Genomic DNA, 20,779 nt, shown 5'->3' with positions numbered 1-20,779 from the left:
CCTACCTGTAGCTACCATTTGTTCACAATACGGTACGACACGGTCCATTGTTCACAATACGGTACGACACGGTCCATTGTTCACAATACGGTACGACACGGTCCATTGTTCACAATACGGTGCGCCACGGTCCATTGTTCACAATACGGTGTGACACGGTCCATTGTTCACAATACGGTGTGACACGGTCCATTGTTCACATGCCGTACACAGAGAAAGACCTTCAACTGTGAAGAACAAATTCTCCTGCACGCTAGGGTTCACTTTACCAGGAGGCGCCTGCACACACAGATACCGTATTTTCCGGAGTGTAAGCCGCACTTTGAACACTCAAAAATCACCCCAAAAAGAGGGGTGCGACTTGTACACCGATGATCAAATTAACGGTGATGGATAGGGTGGAAGTCAGTATTTCGTGGCAAAAATGGGGGGGGGGGGGGGGAGGGTGCAGTTTATACTCCGCAAATTTCAAGATCAGTAATTTACCACCGCTTGCACATTCAAGTTATGCACACGCCCCGAGTTACCCGCCAGCGAGAAGGCAGATATTGCATGCTCCTGTTGTGAAGTAAAATATATTAAATAATGCTAAACAACCCCAAAACAAGCAGCCACTGACACCCACTACAGCCGTGCAGTCCATATTTTAGTGAGAGTCTAGCCGTGTGGTTAGACGAGAAGGCAGCAATGCCTGTGTATCTGGTGAAGTGAAAATAAAACAAACAGCAAAAGTACCCACACGTCCACCATGGCACGCACACGCACACACACACACACACACACACACACACACACACACACACACACGGTGGCACACACACACACACACGCACGCACACACACACACGCGGCACGGTTCCCGAGCCAGTAGGTAAGACGTCACCAATACAGTAGTATTGTCAGGTGTCTAAGAACGACCAGACTGGAATTTCACCAAGCACAGCATACCGATGTATACACGCTGACTTAACTGTAATGCATGAAAATAAGAACGGCCTACAAAGCTAGGAGGCTGACCCCCGGCTCTTCGGCGACCGACAGCACTGTACCCTACATACCATGTCATGTCCGTGAACCTTCTGCTGTGATTCCCACTTACGTTGCATAGACTGGAGAACTTGGGATTGATGGGCAGTGACTTGGTGAATTCACGCGAGAGACTGTGCTTGAAGTAGATGTTGCCTGGCAAGTCCATGTACGCTCTGGTGGTGGTGATGGTGTAATGGTGGTGGTGGTGATGATGTAATGACGGTGGTGATGATGTAATGGTGGTGGTGGTGATGTGGTGGTGGTGATGATGTAATGGTGGTGGTGGTGGTGATGATGTAATGGCGGTGGTGGTGATGATGTAATGGCGGTGGTGGTGACGTAATGGTGGCGGCGATGATGTAATGGTGGTGGTGGTGATGATGTAATGGCGGTGGTGGTGATGATGTAATGCCGGTGGTGTTGATGATGTAATGGTGGTGGTGATGATGTAATGGTGGCAGTGGTGATGATGTAATGGCGGCGGTGGTGATGATGTAATGGTGGTGGTGATGCAATGTTGTTGACGCAATCGATAATGGTGATGGCAATGGTGATCGTGGTGATCAGAAATTTAAATGGCACAAGGTACATGCACATACGCGCATGCACGCACACACACACACACATATGCATGCATACACGCACGCACACACACGCGCAATCATACACGCAAGCACAAACAGACAAACACACACATGACTACTTACAGAGTGACTCGTACACATTCAACACATTCGTCACAAACAAGTTGGTCTTTGATAACATCCCCAAAATGCACGACTGGTTACCAGTTACGCAGTTCATGGTTTGGGCACCCCTCCCCCAACAATGACAGAACATGGGGGAATGGAGAACTACTCCATGCCGTACCCATGCACGTATAGCAATGCAGTTCATCTCCCCCCCCCCCCCTCCCCCCCCCCCCTCTCACCCTCACCCTTCCTCTCACCCCCTTTCCTCCCCCCCCCCCCCCACACACACAGCAACAATCTCTGGACCTGATGAGAGGTCAGAGTACAGTGTACCATAGCTGATCTATGTGCAGGCCTGATAGTCTCATCTGCATCTCCCCCCACCCTCCCCTCAAACACATGCACACAGCGGCAATGAGTGGACCTGATGAGGGTGTCAGATCAGGGTCATAGCTTACCTGTGTCCAGACCATAGTCTCATCTGCATCTCCCCTCAGCCCCCCCCCCCCCCCCACAGAATACAGTGTACCATAGCTAACTTATGTGCAGACCATAGTCTCATCTGCATCTCCCCTCAGCCCCCCCCCCCCCCCCACAGAATACAGTGTACCATAGCTTACCTATGTGCAGACCACAGTCTCATCTGCATCTCCCCATCCGGCGAGTCAATCCTGGGCATGAACCTGTCGGTGAACGCCTCCTTCAGCAGACACACAAACTGAGACCTAGTGTAGTGTACATGTACATGCACACACATACACACACATGCACATGCACACACATGCATACACGCACAGACACGCATACACGCACACATGCATACACATGCACACACACATGCACACACACACACACACACACACACACACACCACACACACACACACACACACACACACACACACACACACACACACACGCACACACACGTACACATACAGGGGGTTCTTACATGGACTGTCATCCGCGTACTCCGGTAGTGTCTATACGGAGCCTGCTGTTAATATAAGGCGCTTTTTTTGTATTTTCGCGGCTACTTCGGCCTTCGCCTTTGATCTTTGCAGGATAGTGGCGGTCCTACGGATGCTGAAAATCATTCTACAATTGAGTCATTAGTCTCAGGCGAACCGTGAAAAAAATTGGCCTTGGACTTTACGGCCTGAAATTTGTTGTGGCTGAAATTATGTGTTTGCAAGGTAAGTGAAGTGAAGTCGGCGGAATAGCTCGAGCTCCACGGTGGGGAGCAAACCCTTATCAAACAAATCATCGCCGAAGTCACAACCACTATTTGCAAGGTAAGGTAAAAAAAAAGTTGTAGCCTCACAGTATCAAAGGATCAGTCGGGGAAGTGAAGAGAACTGCCTGAAAAGAGAGAGAAAATGCAAGCCCACAGGGCTCGAACCCAGGACCTAGCTTATCATGAGCAATGACCTAGCTTATCATGAGCAATGCTCTACCTATCTGAGCAATGCTCTACCTATCTGAGCAATGCTCTACCTATCTGAGCAATGCTCTACCTATCTGAGCAATGCTCTGCCTATCTGAGCAATGCTCTACCTATCTGAGCAATGCTCTACCTATCTGAGCAATGCTCTACCTATCTGAGCAATGCTCTACCTATCTGAGCAATGCTCTGCCTATCTGAGCAATGCTCTACCTATCTGAGCAATGCTCTACCTATCTGAGCAATGCTCTACCTATCTGAGCAATGCTCTACCTATCTGAGCAATGCTCTACCTATCTGAGCAATGCTCTACCTATCTGAGCAATGCTCTACCTATCATGAGCAATGCTCTACCTATCTGAGCAATGCTCTACCTATCTGAGCAATGCTCTACCTATCTGAGCAATGCTCTACCTATCTGAGCAATGCTCTACCTATCTGAGCAATGCTCTACCTATCTGAGCAATGCTCTACCTATCATGAGCAATGCTCTACCTATCTGAGCAATGCTCTACCTATCTGAGCAATGCTCTACCTATCTGAGCAATGCTCTACCTATCTGAGCAATGCTCTACCTATCTGAGCAATGCTCTACCTATCTGAGCTATGGGAACAGGCAAACCATATAAGGCGTGTTTAGTTACCATTACTGGTACTGTAAACCGCCCAATATTTCTGTGACTAAATTTTCCCGATTTCTCAGAAGCAGCGAGTTTACGATGGCAAATTAGCAAACAGTAAAGCTGTGTTCACAACTGGTGCGTGGACGCGGTACGCTTGCGGTTCATGCGTCCCCAAACGCGCGCTCAGCCTTTCACAAAAAAACAGCAATCCGAGCCGTATTTAGCGCGTGCGACACCTTCAAGTACTAATTTTTTGACCCCGCCAGTCAAAGTGACTGGCATGTACGCTGATACGCGCCTGATACGCGCTGAAAATTCCAACATGTTGGAAGTTCCATTTCGGCGCGTTTCCGTACGCATGGCGCCCCAAAAGCCAGCAAAAATACGCACAAACGCGTGGTTTCACGCGTACACGCGCCAGTTGTGAACACAGCTTAAGACGTCGCAAACATTCGGCAGTTTACAATGCTCATTCTTACCCGGGCTGAACGTCCACAGCAAAGGTGGACGGTACACCGAACACCAGGGGGACTTCCCCAAAGAAGTCCCCGGTCGTCAGCACCTCGGTGAACATCTCCCTGGGCGCAGGCGGTGCTGGAAGGTGACGCATGCGATGCTGTGCCCGGGACAACACGTCCGGATCGGTCAGGTTCCGCTCCTGCTCCGTCATCACGTACATCTGCCCATACAACCGTACCACCACCATCACGGGACAGACGGACGGACAGACGGACGGACGGACGGGTGGACGGACGGACACAGGCAGACATACACACAGACAGACAGACAGACAAACAGACAGAAAGACAGATAGAAAATGAAAGATAGGGATACAGAATACTCATAAGGTTGAGGGAGTTGACGATGGGAAAAAGTCAAAAGAAAAACTTGACGGTCACCACCAGGACTCTCGCTTGCGGCCAGTGATGCTCTACCCACTAAGCTATGGTGTAGTCGTAGGAATAGAGAACAGGCGAGTAGCCCGGATGGGGCATGAGGGCAGGTGCACCCCCCCCCCCCCCTAAAAGTTTCGACCTAGGTTCAGCATGCACATAATGACCATGAAGGACATGCGACAGTGCATCCCCCCCCCCCCCCCCCATAAAAGGGGTACCAGCTATGCCCCTGAAGAAGACCAGGTAATGGCAGGTTTTAGCAGACAAGGTTATAGACGCAACACTACTTAGTCTTGCAGGGCAGCTCCAACGGCTTTGGAGGTGAAAACGTTTACAGGAAAGTCGTGTTCTCCGTTCCAAGCTGTCCTCCGATACACGCGGACTCCAGATATGATATTATTATTACAGGTGCACTTGTGAATTATGTTCTATTTACAAAGGGGTCTCAACCGAAGTAAGTTTGTTAAAGAAGATGCAATTTCCGTTCTCCCAAGCTTTCATATCTGCAACAAAGTGCGTACAGTCGACTTCGCTGATAACGACTGCGGATATAACGACAGAATTTCCATGCCCAGAGCAAAGTCCATTCTACCTGTATACATATAATGAGACTTCGGGTATAACGACACTTCGCGAATAAGGACACTTTTCTGATACCCGGCCGAGTGTCGTTATACGCAAAGTTCACTGTAGATATTGAGTCTGATATTCTCCATACAAAAATGATGTTTGGAGTCTGTGCATGCCGGAGAACAACTGACAACTGACGACAGAGAAACGCCACTCAATAGTCCGGAGGTTAGACTAACGTAGATGAAATCTGATTGCTCACCGTCGGCAGGGCTGTAGCTCTCACATATGTGCTGTGGTGACCATGCACCAGAGCACATATGTGGTGTGGTGACCATGTACCAGAGCACATTATGTGCTGTGGTGACCATGTACCACCGGCAACCTCAGAGCCGCCATTTTGACTATGTAGTACCTATGCCGACCATTTGCAGGTGTGATGACCGCACTATGCTGACTATACACGAGCAATGTGCCTTGCCGCTCACCTTGGCCTTGCCGCTCAACATGATGAACAGCCCGCGCGTTCTCATGTCTCCCCGCTCCAGCACACGCTTGGCATTCTCGCTCTGCCGTACCTGATCGTGAGAGAGAAAAACACAAGACAACAAGAGCACCAGCATCAATAGTAGCATTAGCACCATATGCACAACAAAAAGCAGCAAAAGCAGCAGCAGGAACACCACCAGCACCACCAACACCACCAGCACCACCACCACCACCACCACCACCACCACCACCTCCACCACCACCACCACCTCCACCACCACCACCACCATCATCACCACCACCAGCAGCAGTAGAAGAAGCAGAAGCAGCACTGGCAGTGGCAGCAGTGTTTAAGAAGACTGCGTGCATCATAACTAGCGGTGTGCACGGGTAGTCGCGTACCCGTGCTACCCGTAAGGACCTCGGGTAGACGGGTACAGAATAGTGCCCGAAAACCCGAAGTCGCAGATGACATCACGTACAGTGCACGTGCACAAATTCATGTATTACTGCGCGTGTCTACCCAGCGTGTAAGGGAAGGGGTGCATTGTGATCTTACCCTGGAAACATACCCGATCGGGTACCCATGCTGCTCGTGGAAAACGACCCGAACCTGATACCGGAAGAAAATGCTACCCGACTCAGCCCTAATCCTCACCATAATTATCCACTTTCTCAGTATCAAGTATACGGCGATAGCCATGCAGAGGGGATCAGTGAACAGGTTGACGATCAATCCAACTCTCTTTCTCTACTCGTGCAACACCCACTTTGAACCGAGAAATAATTAATGTCACCCATCAAACACCGGGCTACGATCCCTCGGATTATTATTATTATTATTATTATTATTATTATTATTATTATTATTATTATTATTATTATTATGACGACGACTTTATTCACTCCCAAAGCAGAAAAAGAAAGCTTGAAAGGAGGCATGAAGCACAGCACCGGGATCCATATGACCCAAGGGTGAAGCACCAATCAATGAAGATAAAAGAAAATCCTGAACCAAATTTTGATAAACTTCATGAGAGAAAAATTCAAGTATACCAACTTCGATACTCACATAAAATCACAGTCATGTATAACAGAACTACTCAAGTAGTAAACACCAAGCATGCTGCACATGGGACACTCCAAGCAAGACAAACTCAGACGAGATAAAACGGCATATGCAGAGAAAGACAATACATGACTGGGGGCATATGGCAGAAATTCACGCCTCTCGGCTCGTCACACAGCACATGATGCACCACAATCATAAAACACACAGACTGAGACACGTCGAGACATTACGGGCAGGCTAACATAAGGTCAACCGACCGTTCCGACCATGCCACTCTCCCATCCATGACCAGTCACCGACCGCACAATTCTCAGGGTGCCCAGAATAGCACATTGCTGCAGCCGCTGGATCACGGACGCGTGGAGCCCAAGGCTTAAGATGTGGCTGCGGCTCGTTCCTGACACACCACCCAGAGCACCAATGATAACTGGAACAATAGTTATCTTTTTGTTCCAGATCCTCCTCAGCTCTGCTGCCAAGGGCAGGTATTTGCTGATCTTCTCCTGCACCTTCTCATTGACCCTGTGGTCCAATGGGACACTGACGTCCAAGAGCAGTGCCCGATCATCCAGAACCAGCACCAGGTCTGGTCTGTTCGCTTTTATTACTCGATCTATTATTATTATTATTATTATTCAAACAGTAGTTTGGAGGCGGTGGGAAAAACAGTTTCGTAATACGTATTCGCATGCAACGACGCAAATCCACACAATTCAGTAGACACTTTTTCTATCAAACGTTTGTCTACAACTTGCAGCTGTTTGTTTTTGAGTTTTTAACACTTTAATCATTTTTAACACCTATGTTGAAGTGTTGACTTTTCTTTCTTTCACTATATAGTTATGTGTTTTTCTAATTTCCAACATTCCCTGTACTATCCTGAAGAGAAGGGAAAGAAAACGTTTGATAGAAAAAGTGTCTACTGAATTGTGTGGATTTGCGTCGTTGCATGCGAATACGTATTATTATTATTATTATTATTATTATTATTATTTGAACAAACGGCGAGGAGACAACAATTTGATAACCGCAATCAGTAATACAAGCTGGATCGACATTTGTGTACACTGTATTCATGTATTGTAAAACTGTGGAGACAATGTGCAATAAAACGATGAAAAATGTGAAGAAATTGTGTAGAGAAAGAAAGGGATTCAAACAAGTTTTCGTACAACACTCATCAGGAATCATCGTTGTACTAAAGGACACTGAAACAAAAATTGAACTATTATAGAAAATCTAAGTTAAAGAAATAACACTAAGAGCAACAACAGTGAAATTTACAAGTGTGAATTTTAACAATCAAAGCGAGAAATGAACAAATGAACAAAGGAGAAAGGAAGGAAAGACAACGTGATAACACATAACAGCAGTACATTACACCTAGAACATTAACGGCCAAGCTTGGCCGCACTAAACACGACACGTTACTTGAACAACTTCAACCCAATTATACTATCTTTCTGTACACACAAATTAGGCTTGTACAGACGCTGATAGATAGCTTCCAACACTTTTAACTGTAGTCCATAACCATGACGACCACGGCACAATACAGTGAACGAAGAGTCAGAATACGCACCGCAACAATCAGGACTAGCCAGCAGATGATTGTACACTGAAGACTTGCTACCACGAAACCTACGCACAACACTAACACTCTCACCGGCACTCTCACCATCACTCCCATCCATTGTCTAAACATCGTCTAAGAAAACCTACGTTAAGGGCGACACTACGATAATGAAAACGTGCTTTCAGCGTTAGATTCAGAATATCTATCTGAGGCTGGGTGTATCTCGATTTAAAATATTTGAACAAACGGCGAGGAGACAACAATTTGATAACCGCAATCAGTAATACAAGCTGGATCGACATTTGTGTACACTGTATTCATGTATTGTAAAACTGTGGAGACAATGTGCAATAAAACGATGAAAAATGTGAAGAAATTGTGTAGAGAAAGAAAGGGATTCAAACAAGTTTTCGTACAACACTCATCAGGAATCATCGTTGTACTAAAGGACACTGAAACAAAAATTGAACTATTATAGAAAATCTAAGTTAAAGAAATAACACTAAGAGCAACAACAGTGAAATTTACAAGTGTGAATTTTAACAATCAAAGCGAGAAATGAACAAAGGAGAAAGGAAGGAAAGACAACGTGATAACACATAACAGCAGTACATTACACCTAGAACATTAACGGCCAAGCTTGGCCGCACTAAACACGACACGTTACTTGAACAACTTCAACCCAATTATACTATCTTTCTGTACACACAAATTAGGCTTGTACAGACGCTGATAGATAGCTTCCAACACTTTTAACTGTAGTCCATAACCATGACGACCACGGCACAATACAGTGAACGAAGAGTCAGAATACGCACCGCAACAATCAGGACTAGCCAGCAGATGATTGTACACTGAAGACTTGCTACCACGAAACCTACGCACAACACTAACACTCTCACCGGCACTCTCACCATCACTCCCATCCATTGTCTAAACATCGTCTAAGAAAACCTACGTTAAGGGCGACACTACGATAATGAAAACGTGCTTTCAGCGTTAGATTCAGAATATCTATCTGAGGCTGGGTGTATCTCGATTTAAAATATTTGAACAAACGGCGAGGAGACAACAATTTGATAACCGCAATCAGTAATACAAGCTGGATCGACATTTGTGTACACTGTATTCATGTATTGTAAAACTGTGGAGACAATGTGCAATAAAACGATGAAAAATGTGAAGAAATTGTGTAGAGAAAGAAAGGGATTCAAACAAGTTTTCGTACAACACTCATCAGGAATCATCGTTGTACTAAAGGACACTGAAACAAAAATTGAACTATTATAGAAAATCTAAGTTAAAGAAATAACACTAAGAGCAACAACAGTGAAATTTACAAGTGTGAATTTTAACAATCAAAGCGAGAAATGAACAAAGGAGAAAGGAAGGAAAGACAACGTGATAACACATAACAGCAGTACATTACACCTAGAACATTAACGGCCAAGCTTGGCCGCACTAAACACGACACGTTACTTGAACAACTTCAACCCAATTATACTATCTTTCTGTACACACAAATTAGGCTTGTACAGACGCTGATAGATAGCTTCCAACACTTTTAACTGTAGTCCATAACCATGACGACCACGGCACAATACAGTGAACGAAGAGTCAGAATACGCACCGCAACAATCAGGACTAGCCAGCAGATGATTGTACACTGAAGACTTGCTACCACGAAACCTACGCACAACACTAACACTCTCACCGGCACTCTCACCATCACTCCCATCCATTGTCTAAACATCGTCTAAGAAAACCTACGTTAAGGGCGACACTACGATAATGAAAACGTGCTTTCAGCGTTAGATTCAGAATATCTATCTGAGGCTGGGTGTATCTCGATTTAAAATATTTGAACAAACGGCGAGGAGACAACAATTTGATAACCGCAATCAGTAATACAAGCTGGATCGACATTTGTGTACACTGTATTCATGTATTGTAAAACTGTGGAGACAATGTGCAATAAAACGATGAAAAATGTGAAGAAATTGTGTAGAGAAAGAAAGGGATTCAAACAAGTTTTCGTACAACACTCATCAGGAATCATCGTTGTACTAAAGGACACTGAAACAAAAATTGAACTATTATAGAAAATCTAAGTTAAAGAAATAACACTAAGAGCAACAACAGTGAAATTTACAAGTGTGAATTTTAACAATCAAAGCGAGAAATGAACAAAGGAGAAAGGAAGGAAAGACAACGTGATAACACATAACAGCAGTACATTACACCTAGAACATTAACGGCCAAGCTTGGCCGCACTAAACACGACACGTTACTTGAACAACTTCAACCCAATTATACTATCTTTCTGTACACACAAATTAGGCTTGTACAGACGCTGATAGATAGCTTCCAACACTTTTAACTGTAGTCCATAACCATGACGACCACGGCACAATACAGTGAACGAAGAGTCAGAATACGCACCGCAACAATCAGGACTAGCCAGCAGATGATTGTACACTGAAGACTTGCTACCACGAAACCTACGCACAACACTAACACTCTCACCGGCACTCTCACCATCACTCCCATCCATTGTCTAAACATCGTCTAAGAAAACCTACGTTAAGGGCGACACTACGATAATGAAAACGTGCTTTCAGCGTTAGATTCAGAATATCTATCTGAGGCTGGGTGTATCTCGATTTAAAATATTTGAACAAACGGCGAGGAGACAACAATTTGATAACCGCAATCAGTAATACAAGCTGGATCGACATTTGTGTACACTGTATTCATGTATTGTAAAACTGTGGAGACAATGTGCAATAAAACGATGAAAAATGTGAAGAAATTGTGTAGAGAAAGAAAGGGATTCAAACAAGTTTTCGTACAACACTCATCAGGAATCATCGTTGTACTAAAGGACACTGAAACAAAAATTGAACTATTATAGAAAATCTAAGTTAAAGAAATAACACTAAGAGCAACAACAGTGAAATTTACAAGTGTGAATTTTAACAATCAAAGCGAGAAATGAACAAAGGAGAAAGGAAGGAAAGACAACGTGATAACACATAACAGCAGTACATTACACCTAGAACATTAACGGCCAAGCTTGGCCGCACTAAACACGACACGTTACTTGAACAACTTCAACCCAATTATACTATCTTTCTGTACACACAAATTAGGCTTGTACAGACGCTGATAGATAGCTTCCAACACTTTTAACTGTAGTCCATAACCATGACGACCACGGCACAATACAGTGAACGAAGAGTCAGAATACGCACCGCAACAATCAGGACTAGCCAGCAGATGATTGTACACTGAAGACTTGCTACCACGAAACCTACGCACAACACTAACACTCTCACCGGCACTCTCACCATCACTCCCATCCATTGTCTAAACATCGTCTAAGAAAACCTACGTTAAGGGCGACACTACGATAATGAAAACGTGCTTTCAGCGTTAGATTCAGAATATCTATCTGAGGCTGGGTGTATCTCGATTTAAAATATTTGAACAAACGGCGAGGAGACAACAATTTGATAACCGCAATCAGTAATACAAGCTGGATCGACATTTGTGTACACTGTATTCATGTATTGTAAAACTGTGGAGACAATGTGCAATAAAACGATGAAAAATGTGAAGAAATTGTGTAGAGAAAGAAAGGGATTCAAACAAGTTTTCGTACAACACTCATCAGGAATCATCGTTGTACTAAAGGACACTGAAACAAAAATTGAACTATTATAGAAAATCTAAGTTAAAGAAATAACACTAAGAGCAACAACAGTGAAATTTACAAGTGTGAATTTTAACAATCAAAGCGAGAAATGAACAAAGGAGAAAGGAAGGAAAGACAACGTGATAACACATAACAGCAGTACATTACACCTAGAACATTAACGGCCAAGCTTGGCCGCACTAAACACGACACGTTACTTGAACAACTTCAACCCAATTATACTATCTTTCTGTACACACAAATTAGGCTTGTACAGACGCTGATAGATAGCTTCCAACACTTTTAACTGTAGTCCATAACCATGACGACCACGGCACAATACAGTGAACGAAGAGTCTTCAGTGTACAATCATCTGCTGGCTAGTCCTGATTGTTGCGGTGCGTATTCTGACTCTTCGTTCACTGTATTGTGCCGTGGTCGTCATGGTTATGGACTACAGTTAAAAGTGTTGGAAGCTATCTATCAGCGTCTGTACAAGCCTAATTTGTGTGTACAGAAAGATAGTATAATTGGGTTGAAGTTGTTCAAGTAACGTGTCGTGTTTAGTGCGGCCAAGCTTGGCCGTTAATGTTCTAGGTGTAATGTACTGCTGTTATGTGTTATCACGTTGTCTTTCCTTCCTTTCTCCTTTGTTCATTTCTCGCTTTGATTGTTAAAATTCACACTTGTAAATTTCACTGTTGTTGCTCTTAGTGTTATTTCTTTAACTTAGATTTTCTATAATAGTTCAATTTTTGTTTCAGTGTCCTTTAGTACAACGATGATTCCTGATGAGTGTTGTACGAAAACTTGTTTGAATCCCTTTCTTTCTCTACACAATTTCTTCACATTTTTCATCGTTTTATTGCACATTGTCTCCACAGTTTTACAATACATGAATACAGTGTACACAAATGTCGATCCAGCTTGTATTACTGATTGCGGTTATCAAATTGTTGTCTCCTCGCCGTTTGTTCAAATATTTTAAATCGAGATACACCCAGCCTCAGATAGATATTCTGAATCTAACGCTGAAAGCACGTTTTCATTATCGTAGTGTCGCCCTTAACGTAGGTTTTCTTAGACGATGTTTAGACAATGGATGGGAGTGATGGTGAGAGTGCCGGTGAGAGTGTTAGTGTTGTGCGTAGGTTTCGTGGTAGCAAGTCTTCAGTGTACAATCATCTGCTGGCTAGTCCTGATTGTTGCGGTGCGTATTCTGACTCTTCGTTCACTGTATTGTGCCGTGGTCGTCATGGTTATGGACTACAGTTAAAAGTGTTGGAAGCTATCTATCAGCGTCTGTACAAGCCTAATTTGTGTGTACAGAAAGATAGTATAATTGGGTTGAAGTTGTTCAAGTAACGTGTCGTGTTTAGTGCGGCCAAGCTTGGCCGTTAATGTTCTAGGTGTAATGTACTGCTGTTATGTGTTATCACGTTGTCTTTCCTTCCTTTCTCCTTTGTTCATTTCTCGCTTTGATTGTTAAAATTCACACTTGTAAATTTCACTGTTGTTGCTCTTAGTGTTATTTCTTTAACTTAGATTTTCTATAATAGTTCAATTTTTGTTTCAGTGTCCTTTAGTACAACGATGATTCCTGATGAGTGTTGTACGAAAACTTGTTTGAATCCCTTTCTTTCTCTACACAATTTCTTCACATTTTTCATCGTTTTATTGCACATTGTCTCCACAGTTTTACAATACATGAATACAGTGTACACAAATGTCGATCCAGCTTGTATTACTGATTGCGGTTATCAAATTGTTGTCTCCTCGCCGTTTGTTCAAATATTTTAAATCGAGATACACCCAGCCTCAGATAGATATTCTGAATCTAACGCTGAAAGCACGTTTTCATTATCGTAGTGTCGCCCTTAACGTAGGTTTTCTTAGACGATGTTTAGACAATGGATGGGAGTGATGGTGAGAGTGCCGGTGAGAGTGTTAGTGTTGTGCGTAGGTTTCGTGGTAGCAAGTCTTCAGTGTACAATCATCTGCTGGCTAGTCCTGATTGTTGCGGTGCGTATTCTGACTCTTCGTTCACTGTATTGTGCCGTGGTCGTCATGGTTATGGACTACAGTTAAAAGTGTTGGAAGCTATCTATCAGCGTCTGTACAAGCCTAATTTGTGTGTACAGAAAGATAGTATAATTGGGTTGAAGTTGTTCAAGTAACGTGTCGTGTTTAGTGCGGCCAAGCTTGGCCGTTAATGTTCTAGGTGTAATGTACTGCTGTTATGTGTTATCACGTTGTCTTTCCTTCCTTTCTCCTTTGTTCATTTCTCGCTTTGATTGTTAAAATTCACACTTGTAAATTTCACTGTTGTTGCTCTTAGTGTTATTTCTTTAACTTAGATTTTCTATAATAGTTCAATTTTTGTTTCAGTGTCCTTTAGTACAACGATGATTCCTGATGAGTGTTGTACGAAAACTTGTTTGAATCCCTTTCTTTCTCTACACAATTTCTTCACATTTTTCATCGTTTTATTGCACATTGTCTCCACAGTTTTACAATACATGAATACAGTGTACACAAATGTCGATCCAGCTTGTATTACTGATTGCGGTTATCAAATTGTTGTCTCCTCGCCGTTTGTTCAAATATTTTAAATCGAGATACACCCAGCCTCAGATAGATATTCTGAATCTAACGCTGAAAGCACGTTTTCATTATCGTAGTGTCGCCCTTAACGTAGGTTTTCTTAGACGATGTTTAGACAATGGATGGGAGTGATGGTGAGAGTGCCGGTGAGAGTGTTAGTGTTGTGCGTAGGTTTCGTGGTAGCAAGTCTTCAGTGTACAATCATCTGCTGGCTAGTCCTGATTGTTGCGGTGCGTATTCTGACTCTTCGTTCACTGTATTGTGCCGTGGTCGTCATGGTTATGGACTACAGTTAAAAGTGTTGGAAGCTATCTATCAGCGTCTGTACAAGCCTAATTTGTGTGTACAGAAAGATAGTATAATTGGGTTGAAGTTGTTCAAGTAACGTGTCGTGTTTAGTGCGGCCAAGCTTGGCCGTTAATGTTCTAGGTGTAATGTACTGCTGTTATGTGTTATCACGTTGTCTTTCCTTCCTTTCTCCTTTGTTCATTTCTCGCTTTGATTGTTAAAATTCACACTTGTAAATTTCACTGTTGTTGCTCTTAGTGTTATTTCTTTAACTTAGATTTTCTATAATAGTTCAATTTTTGTTTCAGTGTCCTTTAGTACAACGATGATTCCTGATGAGTGTTGTACGAAAACTTGTTTGAATCCCTTTCTTTCTCTACACAATTTCTTCACATTTTTCATCGTTTTATTGCACATTGTCTCCACAGTTTTACAATACATGAATACAGTGTACACAAATGTCGATCCAGCTTGTATTACTGATTGCGGTTATCAAATTGTTGTCTCCTCGCCGTTTGTTCAAATATTTTAAATCGAGATACACCCAGCCTCAGATAGATATTCTGAATCTAACGCTGAAAGCACGTTTTCATTATCGTAGTGTCGCCCTTAACGTAGGTTTTCTTAGACGATGTTTAGACAATGGATGGGAGTGATGGTGAGAGTGCCGGTGAGAGTGTTAGTGTTGTGCGTAGGTTTCGTGGTAGCAAGTCTTCAGTGTACAATCATCTGCTGGCTAGTCCTGATTGTTGCGGTGCGTATTCTGACTCTTCGTTCACTGTATTGTGCCGTGGTCGTCATGGTTATGGACTACAGTTAAAAGTGTTGGAAGCTATCTATCAGCGTCTGTACAAGCCTAATTTGTGTGTACAGAAAGATAGTATAATTGGGTTGAAGTTGTTCAAGTAACGTGTCGTGTTTAGTGCGGCCAAGCTTGGCCGTTAATGTTCTAGGTGTAATGTACTGCTGTTATGTGTTATCACGTTGTCTTTCCTTCCTTTCTCCTTTGTTCATTTCTCGCTTTGATTGTTAAAATTCACACTTGTAAATTTCACTGTTGTTGCTCTTAGTGTTATTTCTTTAACTTAGATTTTCTATAATAGTTCAATTTTTGTTTCAGTGTCCTTTAGTACAACGATGATTCCTGATGAGTGTTGTACGAAAACTTGTTTGAATCCCTTTCTTTCTCTACACAATTTCTTCACATTTTTCATCGTTTTATTGCACATTGTCTCCACAGTTTTACAATACATGAATACAGTGTACACAAATGTCGATCCAGCTTGTATTACTGATTGCGGTTATCAAATTGTTGTCTCCTCGCCGTTTGTTCAAATATTTTAAATCGAGATACACCCAGCCTCAGATAGATATTCTGAATCTAACGCTGAAAGCACGTTTTCATTATCGTAGTGTCGCCCTTAACGTAGGTTTTCTTAGACGATGTTTAGACAATGGATGGGAGTGATGGTGAGAGTGCCGGTGAGAGTGTTAGTGTTGTGCGTAGGTTTCGTGGTAGCAAGTCTTCAGTGTACAATCATCTGCTGGCTAGTCCTGATTGTTGCGGTGCGTATTCTGACTCTTCGTTCACTGTATTGTGCCGTGGTCGTCATGGTTATGGACTACAGTTAAAAGTGTTGGAAGCTATCTATCAGCGTCTGTACAAGCCTAATTTGTGTGTACAGAAAGATAGTATAATTGGGTTGAAGTTGTTCAAGTAACGTGTCGTGTTTAGTGCGGCCAAGCTTGGCCGTTAATGTTCTAGGTGTAATGTACTGCTGTTATGTGTTATCACGTTGTCTTTCCTTCCTTTCTCCTTTGTTCATTTCTCGCTTTGATTGTTAAAATTCACACTTGTAAATTTCACTGTTGTTGCTCTTAGTGTTATTTCTTTAACTTAGATTTTCTATAATAGTTCAATTTTTGTTTCAGTGTCCTTTAGTACAACGATGATTCCTGATGAGTGTTGTACGAAAACTTGTTTGAATCCCTTTCTTTCTCTACACAATTTCTTCACATTTTTCATCGTTTTATTGCACATTGTCTCCACAGTTTTACAATACATGAATACAGTGTACACAAATGTCGATCCAGCTTGTATTACTGATTGCGGTTATCAAATTATTATTATTATTATTATTATTATTATTATTATTATTATTATTGTAGAAGAGAGAAGGACATATGGATACGAGTTAAGAGTAACTCTCCATCACTGTAACATGATACTTTATACAGTCAGAAAGTGCAATAACTAGGCACAAAACTGACAGAGTACTGAAACATTCGACGTCCTGACACCTAGCTTCAACACATCTCCGTAGCGCTAACCGACAGCCTTCCAACTTGGAAGGTTCAAGGTTATGGAAAGACCAAAGAGGGGAAGGCAAGCGCAACGAAAACGAGCAAAAGCTACAGTCCCAACGGAACAAAGAATGTCGATTGTTACTGGACGATGACGAGACCAGTACGATATTTGACAAAGCGGTCTAACTACAATTCGAAGCAGCAAAGCAGCACACCACCCAACTTGGGTGGGTCATAAATATCAAAGATAAGTAAAGAAAGGGAAGCTTTGCGAAAACGAATTGTACAAGCCGAAAGCCAAACTCCTACAGTACTCCTCATGCATGACATTGTGATGGACTAGTTGACTACAAAACAAGTTGTTTCACACGACGTACGTTTCGCCGTATGGTTCGTGACGGCTCATCAGGTGTGCAATATGAAACTCGGATGTTGAGCCATAAATAAATGTATCTGGTCTCGTCATCGTCCAGTAACAATCGACATTCTTTGTTCCGTTGGGACTGTAGCTTTTGCTCGTTTTCGTTGCGCTTGCCTTCCCCTCTTTGGTCTTTCCATAACCTTGAACCTTCCAAGTTGGAAGGCTGTCGGTTAGCGCTACGGAGATGTGTTGAAGCTAGGTGTCAGGACGTCGAATGTTTCAGTACTCTGTCAGTTTTGTGCCTAGTTATTGCACTTTCTGACTGTATAAAGTATCATGTTACAGTGATGGAGAGTTACTCTTAACTCGTATCCATATGTCCTTCTCTCTTCTACATTTATTTATGGCTCAACATCCGAGTTTCATATTATTATTATTATTTAAATTTTGAAGAATTCTCACGGCGTTGTCTCCCCATGTTTTCTATTTCCTGTTTCTTTACTGCCCTGAATACTAGTAGCACAAGCGAACTTTGCAAACCTGCTCACATTGCGAAGATGCTAACAATAATGATATGGAAAGAGAAAAGGACCTATAAGTTACTAGTTACTGTAAAAGCAGAAATTTTCGGTGGTGTAATATTTTCGGTATTCTCCAAAATCGGCGGTTCGGTAGCGGGAAATTTTCGGTAAAATCCGTTCTCCAGGTAAGTGTACTAGTACTACATGTATACAGTACCGGTAGCACCGAAATTTTCGGTGCGTTTTATTTTCGGTAAAAATTGTCGGCACCGAAGTTGCCGAAAATAAAACACCACCGAAAATTTCTGCTTTTACAGTATGACTAGCATAGCAGTAGGTCCTTTTCTCTTTCCATACTACTATTGGCTCAACATCCGTATTATACAATGTAATAACAAATCCACCGACTCACCGTATACACCTCTGTGCTGCTGATCATGCTGCCCATGACGTCATCCGGAGGCTGGGTAACCATCGGCAACCGGTAGATTGCCTTCACCAGTATCTGCACCTGGTCCATGGTGAACTTCTCCAGCACGCTATCCGGTATTTCAAACTTCAGGTCGTCGTCCGACTGCGCATCGGCTTTGGCGGGATTGAGCCCGGCAGTGACACTTTCGGGCAGGTCACGCCCCTTACTACCGGAGTTTCCCATCTTGCTGCTGATTGGCTATGGTACCGTTACCGTGACGATTGCTGCCGTCGCTGGTTCTGTTGGTTTCCTTGCGTCGCCCGCTGGAAATGCCTCTTAAGCCGTTGCCACCACTGACACCGCCGCCGCTGCCGTCGTCGTTGTCGTTCCAGCTGTTGCTAGTGCAAGAGATAGATACAGAGCTAGAGCCTACAGCTGTTGAGCAACCCTGACCTGCAGAATACACACAGACACGCCGTGCCGATTCCAATTTATGTACAGTGAAACCTGTCCAAGGCGACCACTTGAGGGAGACGTCACGCCGTCAAGTCCCGTCGAATGTGAGCTACTACAAGTACAATTTGTAGGCTTTTCAGTAGCGCCTTGCTGATTTGGCGCGAAGTTACGCCTTGCTGATTTGGTGCGAAGGTGGGTACGTCACCATGGTATTCGCGTGGCTTGATACAACTTTGTACAAATTTACAAGCAACTCGTGAACCTTTGTACAACTTTGCTGCAGAAACGGTCAAAATCGTACACCACATCGCTTGTCGCATCGCAAAAGTTGAGCCAAGCTCAACTTCTGCGATGGCCCAGTTGCGGCAGTTGCGTGCGCTGCGAGATGGCTACGATTTGGGGATTTCCCGGTTTCGCGGCCGTCGCATCGCGCATCGCATCGTAAAAATGTTTCTGTGAATCCCGGTTAAACACCGGTTCATACTATATTTCGCTTACAGGAAAGCCATGGCGCGATCGCCGCGCGATGTGCCAAATTAGTCGAGCTCAAAGCCTAGTTCATACTTCATTTCGCGTACGGGAAACGCGTCGCATTGCGAAAAAGTTGACTTGAGCTCAACTATTATGGCCCATCGCGCGACGATCGTGCGCCGGATGACCGACTTTCCCGGACGCGAAATGAATCGGTCTCAAGTCAACTTTTTCGCGATGCGACGTGTTTCCCGTACGCGAAATGAAGTATGAACCAGACTTTAGTTGTAGAACGTCAGTACCGTCGGTCAGTGTCGTGCAATGTTATCACATGAGCTGATTATTTAGCCTAAGTAACTGGTGGTGTTAGTGGACATTATAGCGTAACTTGTAGTTCCTTGGTCCTTTCTCTTTTGTATACATTTTTAATCTTAGCTCTCTATCTAGCTACAAAGCCGGGCAGTAAATGCGGAGAGTCTCACTCACCATCGTTCCACAGGAACGTCCTAGAGTCCTCGACGCACTACTGCTAGTACTGGTCCTTGAAAGACGGCGAGTGGGACGGAGTTGCGAGGCGTAGCCTGGTTGAAAACTAAGCCGAGCTCTGGCAGTCAGAGGCAAGCGTCGACTCGAGCGAGTTCCACTCCAGCTCCAGTCCAAACCTGGCGGCGTCGCTACCCAGCGCACCGTCCGTAAATTCACTACTGACACTAGTCTGCGACACGGCTGGTTGCTATACTTTTATAAAGTCAACATCATGAGTGTAGTTTTTGTTCGTAGCTTGATCGCATTACTAGTAATAGTGTGCGGATAGCCCCACCATACCGTTTCTATTCTCCAACTACCGGTAGTTTAGTAGTAACTGTTAGTACTTGCTTTCTCCTGTCTTCATCAGTGAGTAGGCATCATTCATAATCATGGTTCGTGGCCTTGCTGCAGCTCAATGAATGAGATCGATGCTGGATGCAGCCGCAAAGATCAGCTAGTTTCGAGCGGACATCTGCATTACTCACTGGCTGCGTTCGATTATGCAGTTGAATCGATTCATGAATCCATTCACATGCATTCAAGTCGTTCGATTTTCATTTCTGACATGTCACATGACAATCGACATGGCAACAGCGAATCCTAGCGCGACTTGCCGTGCTTTGAATCAGCCACTGAAGACCTGTGAGCGCTTGCAGGTCTCCGATTTTCCAATCGGAGCACGCCCAGGCGTACTCCGATTCAGCCATCAGAGGCCGCTTTTTTTTCTTCTTTTTTTTTGCATA

At 43.7% G+C, this 20,779-nt stretch overlaps 1 protein-coding gene across 2 annotated transcripts in view; it reads right to left on the bottom strand.

Annotated features, from left to right (window-relative positions):
• The window catches only part of LOC135821313 (uncharacterized), a 47,436-nt gene extending 27,132 nt beyond the window's left edge, over positions 1-20,304 (bottom strand). Inside the window, exons 1-6 of one of the 2 annotated variants that reach the window (XM_065334372.1) lie at positions 19,995-20,304; positions 18,582-19,034; positions 5,742-5,831; positions 4,267-4,466; positions 2,342-2,446; positions 1,100-1,202 (exon numbers count right to left, since the gene is read on the bottom strand). In XM_065334372.1, coding sequence (XP_065190444.1) covers positions 1,100-1,202; positions 2,342-2,446; positions 4,267-4,466; positions 5,742-5,831; positions 18,582-18,824 — 741 coding nt within the window. In that variant the 5' untranslated portion in view covers positions 18,825-19,034; positions 19,995-20,304. The remainder of the gene's footprint in view (positions 1-1,099; positions 1,203-2,341; positions 2,447-4,266; positions 4,467-5,741; positions 5,832-18,581; positions 19,035-19,994) is intronic. The other variant, XM_065334373.1, reaches the window with a different exon arrangement.
• Positions 20,305-20,779: the final 475 nt, after the last annotated feature.

The sequence above is a fragment of the Sycon ciliatum genome, chromosome 7 (genome assembly GCF_964019385.1).
Source record: "Sycon ciliatum chromosome 7, ocSycCili1.1, whole genome shotgun sequence".
Classification (NCBI taxonomy): Eukaryota; Metazoa; Porifera; class Calcarea; order Leucosolenida; family Sycettidae; genus Sycon; species Sycon ciliatum.
The sequence above is the reverse complement of the archived record's forward strand: the minus strand, read 5'-3'. Positions and strand labels throughout refer to the sequence as shown.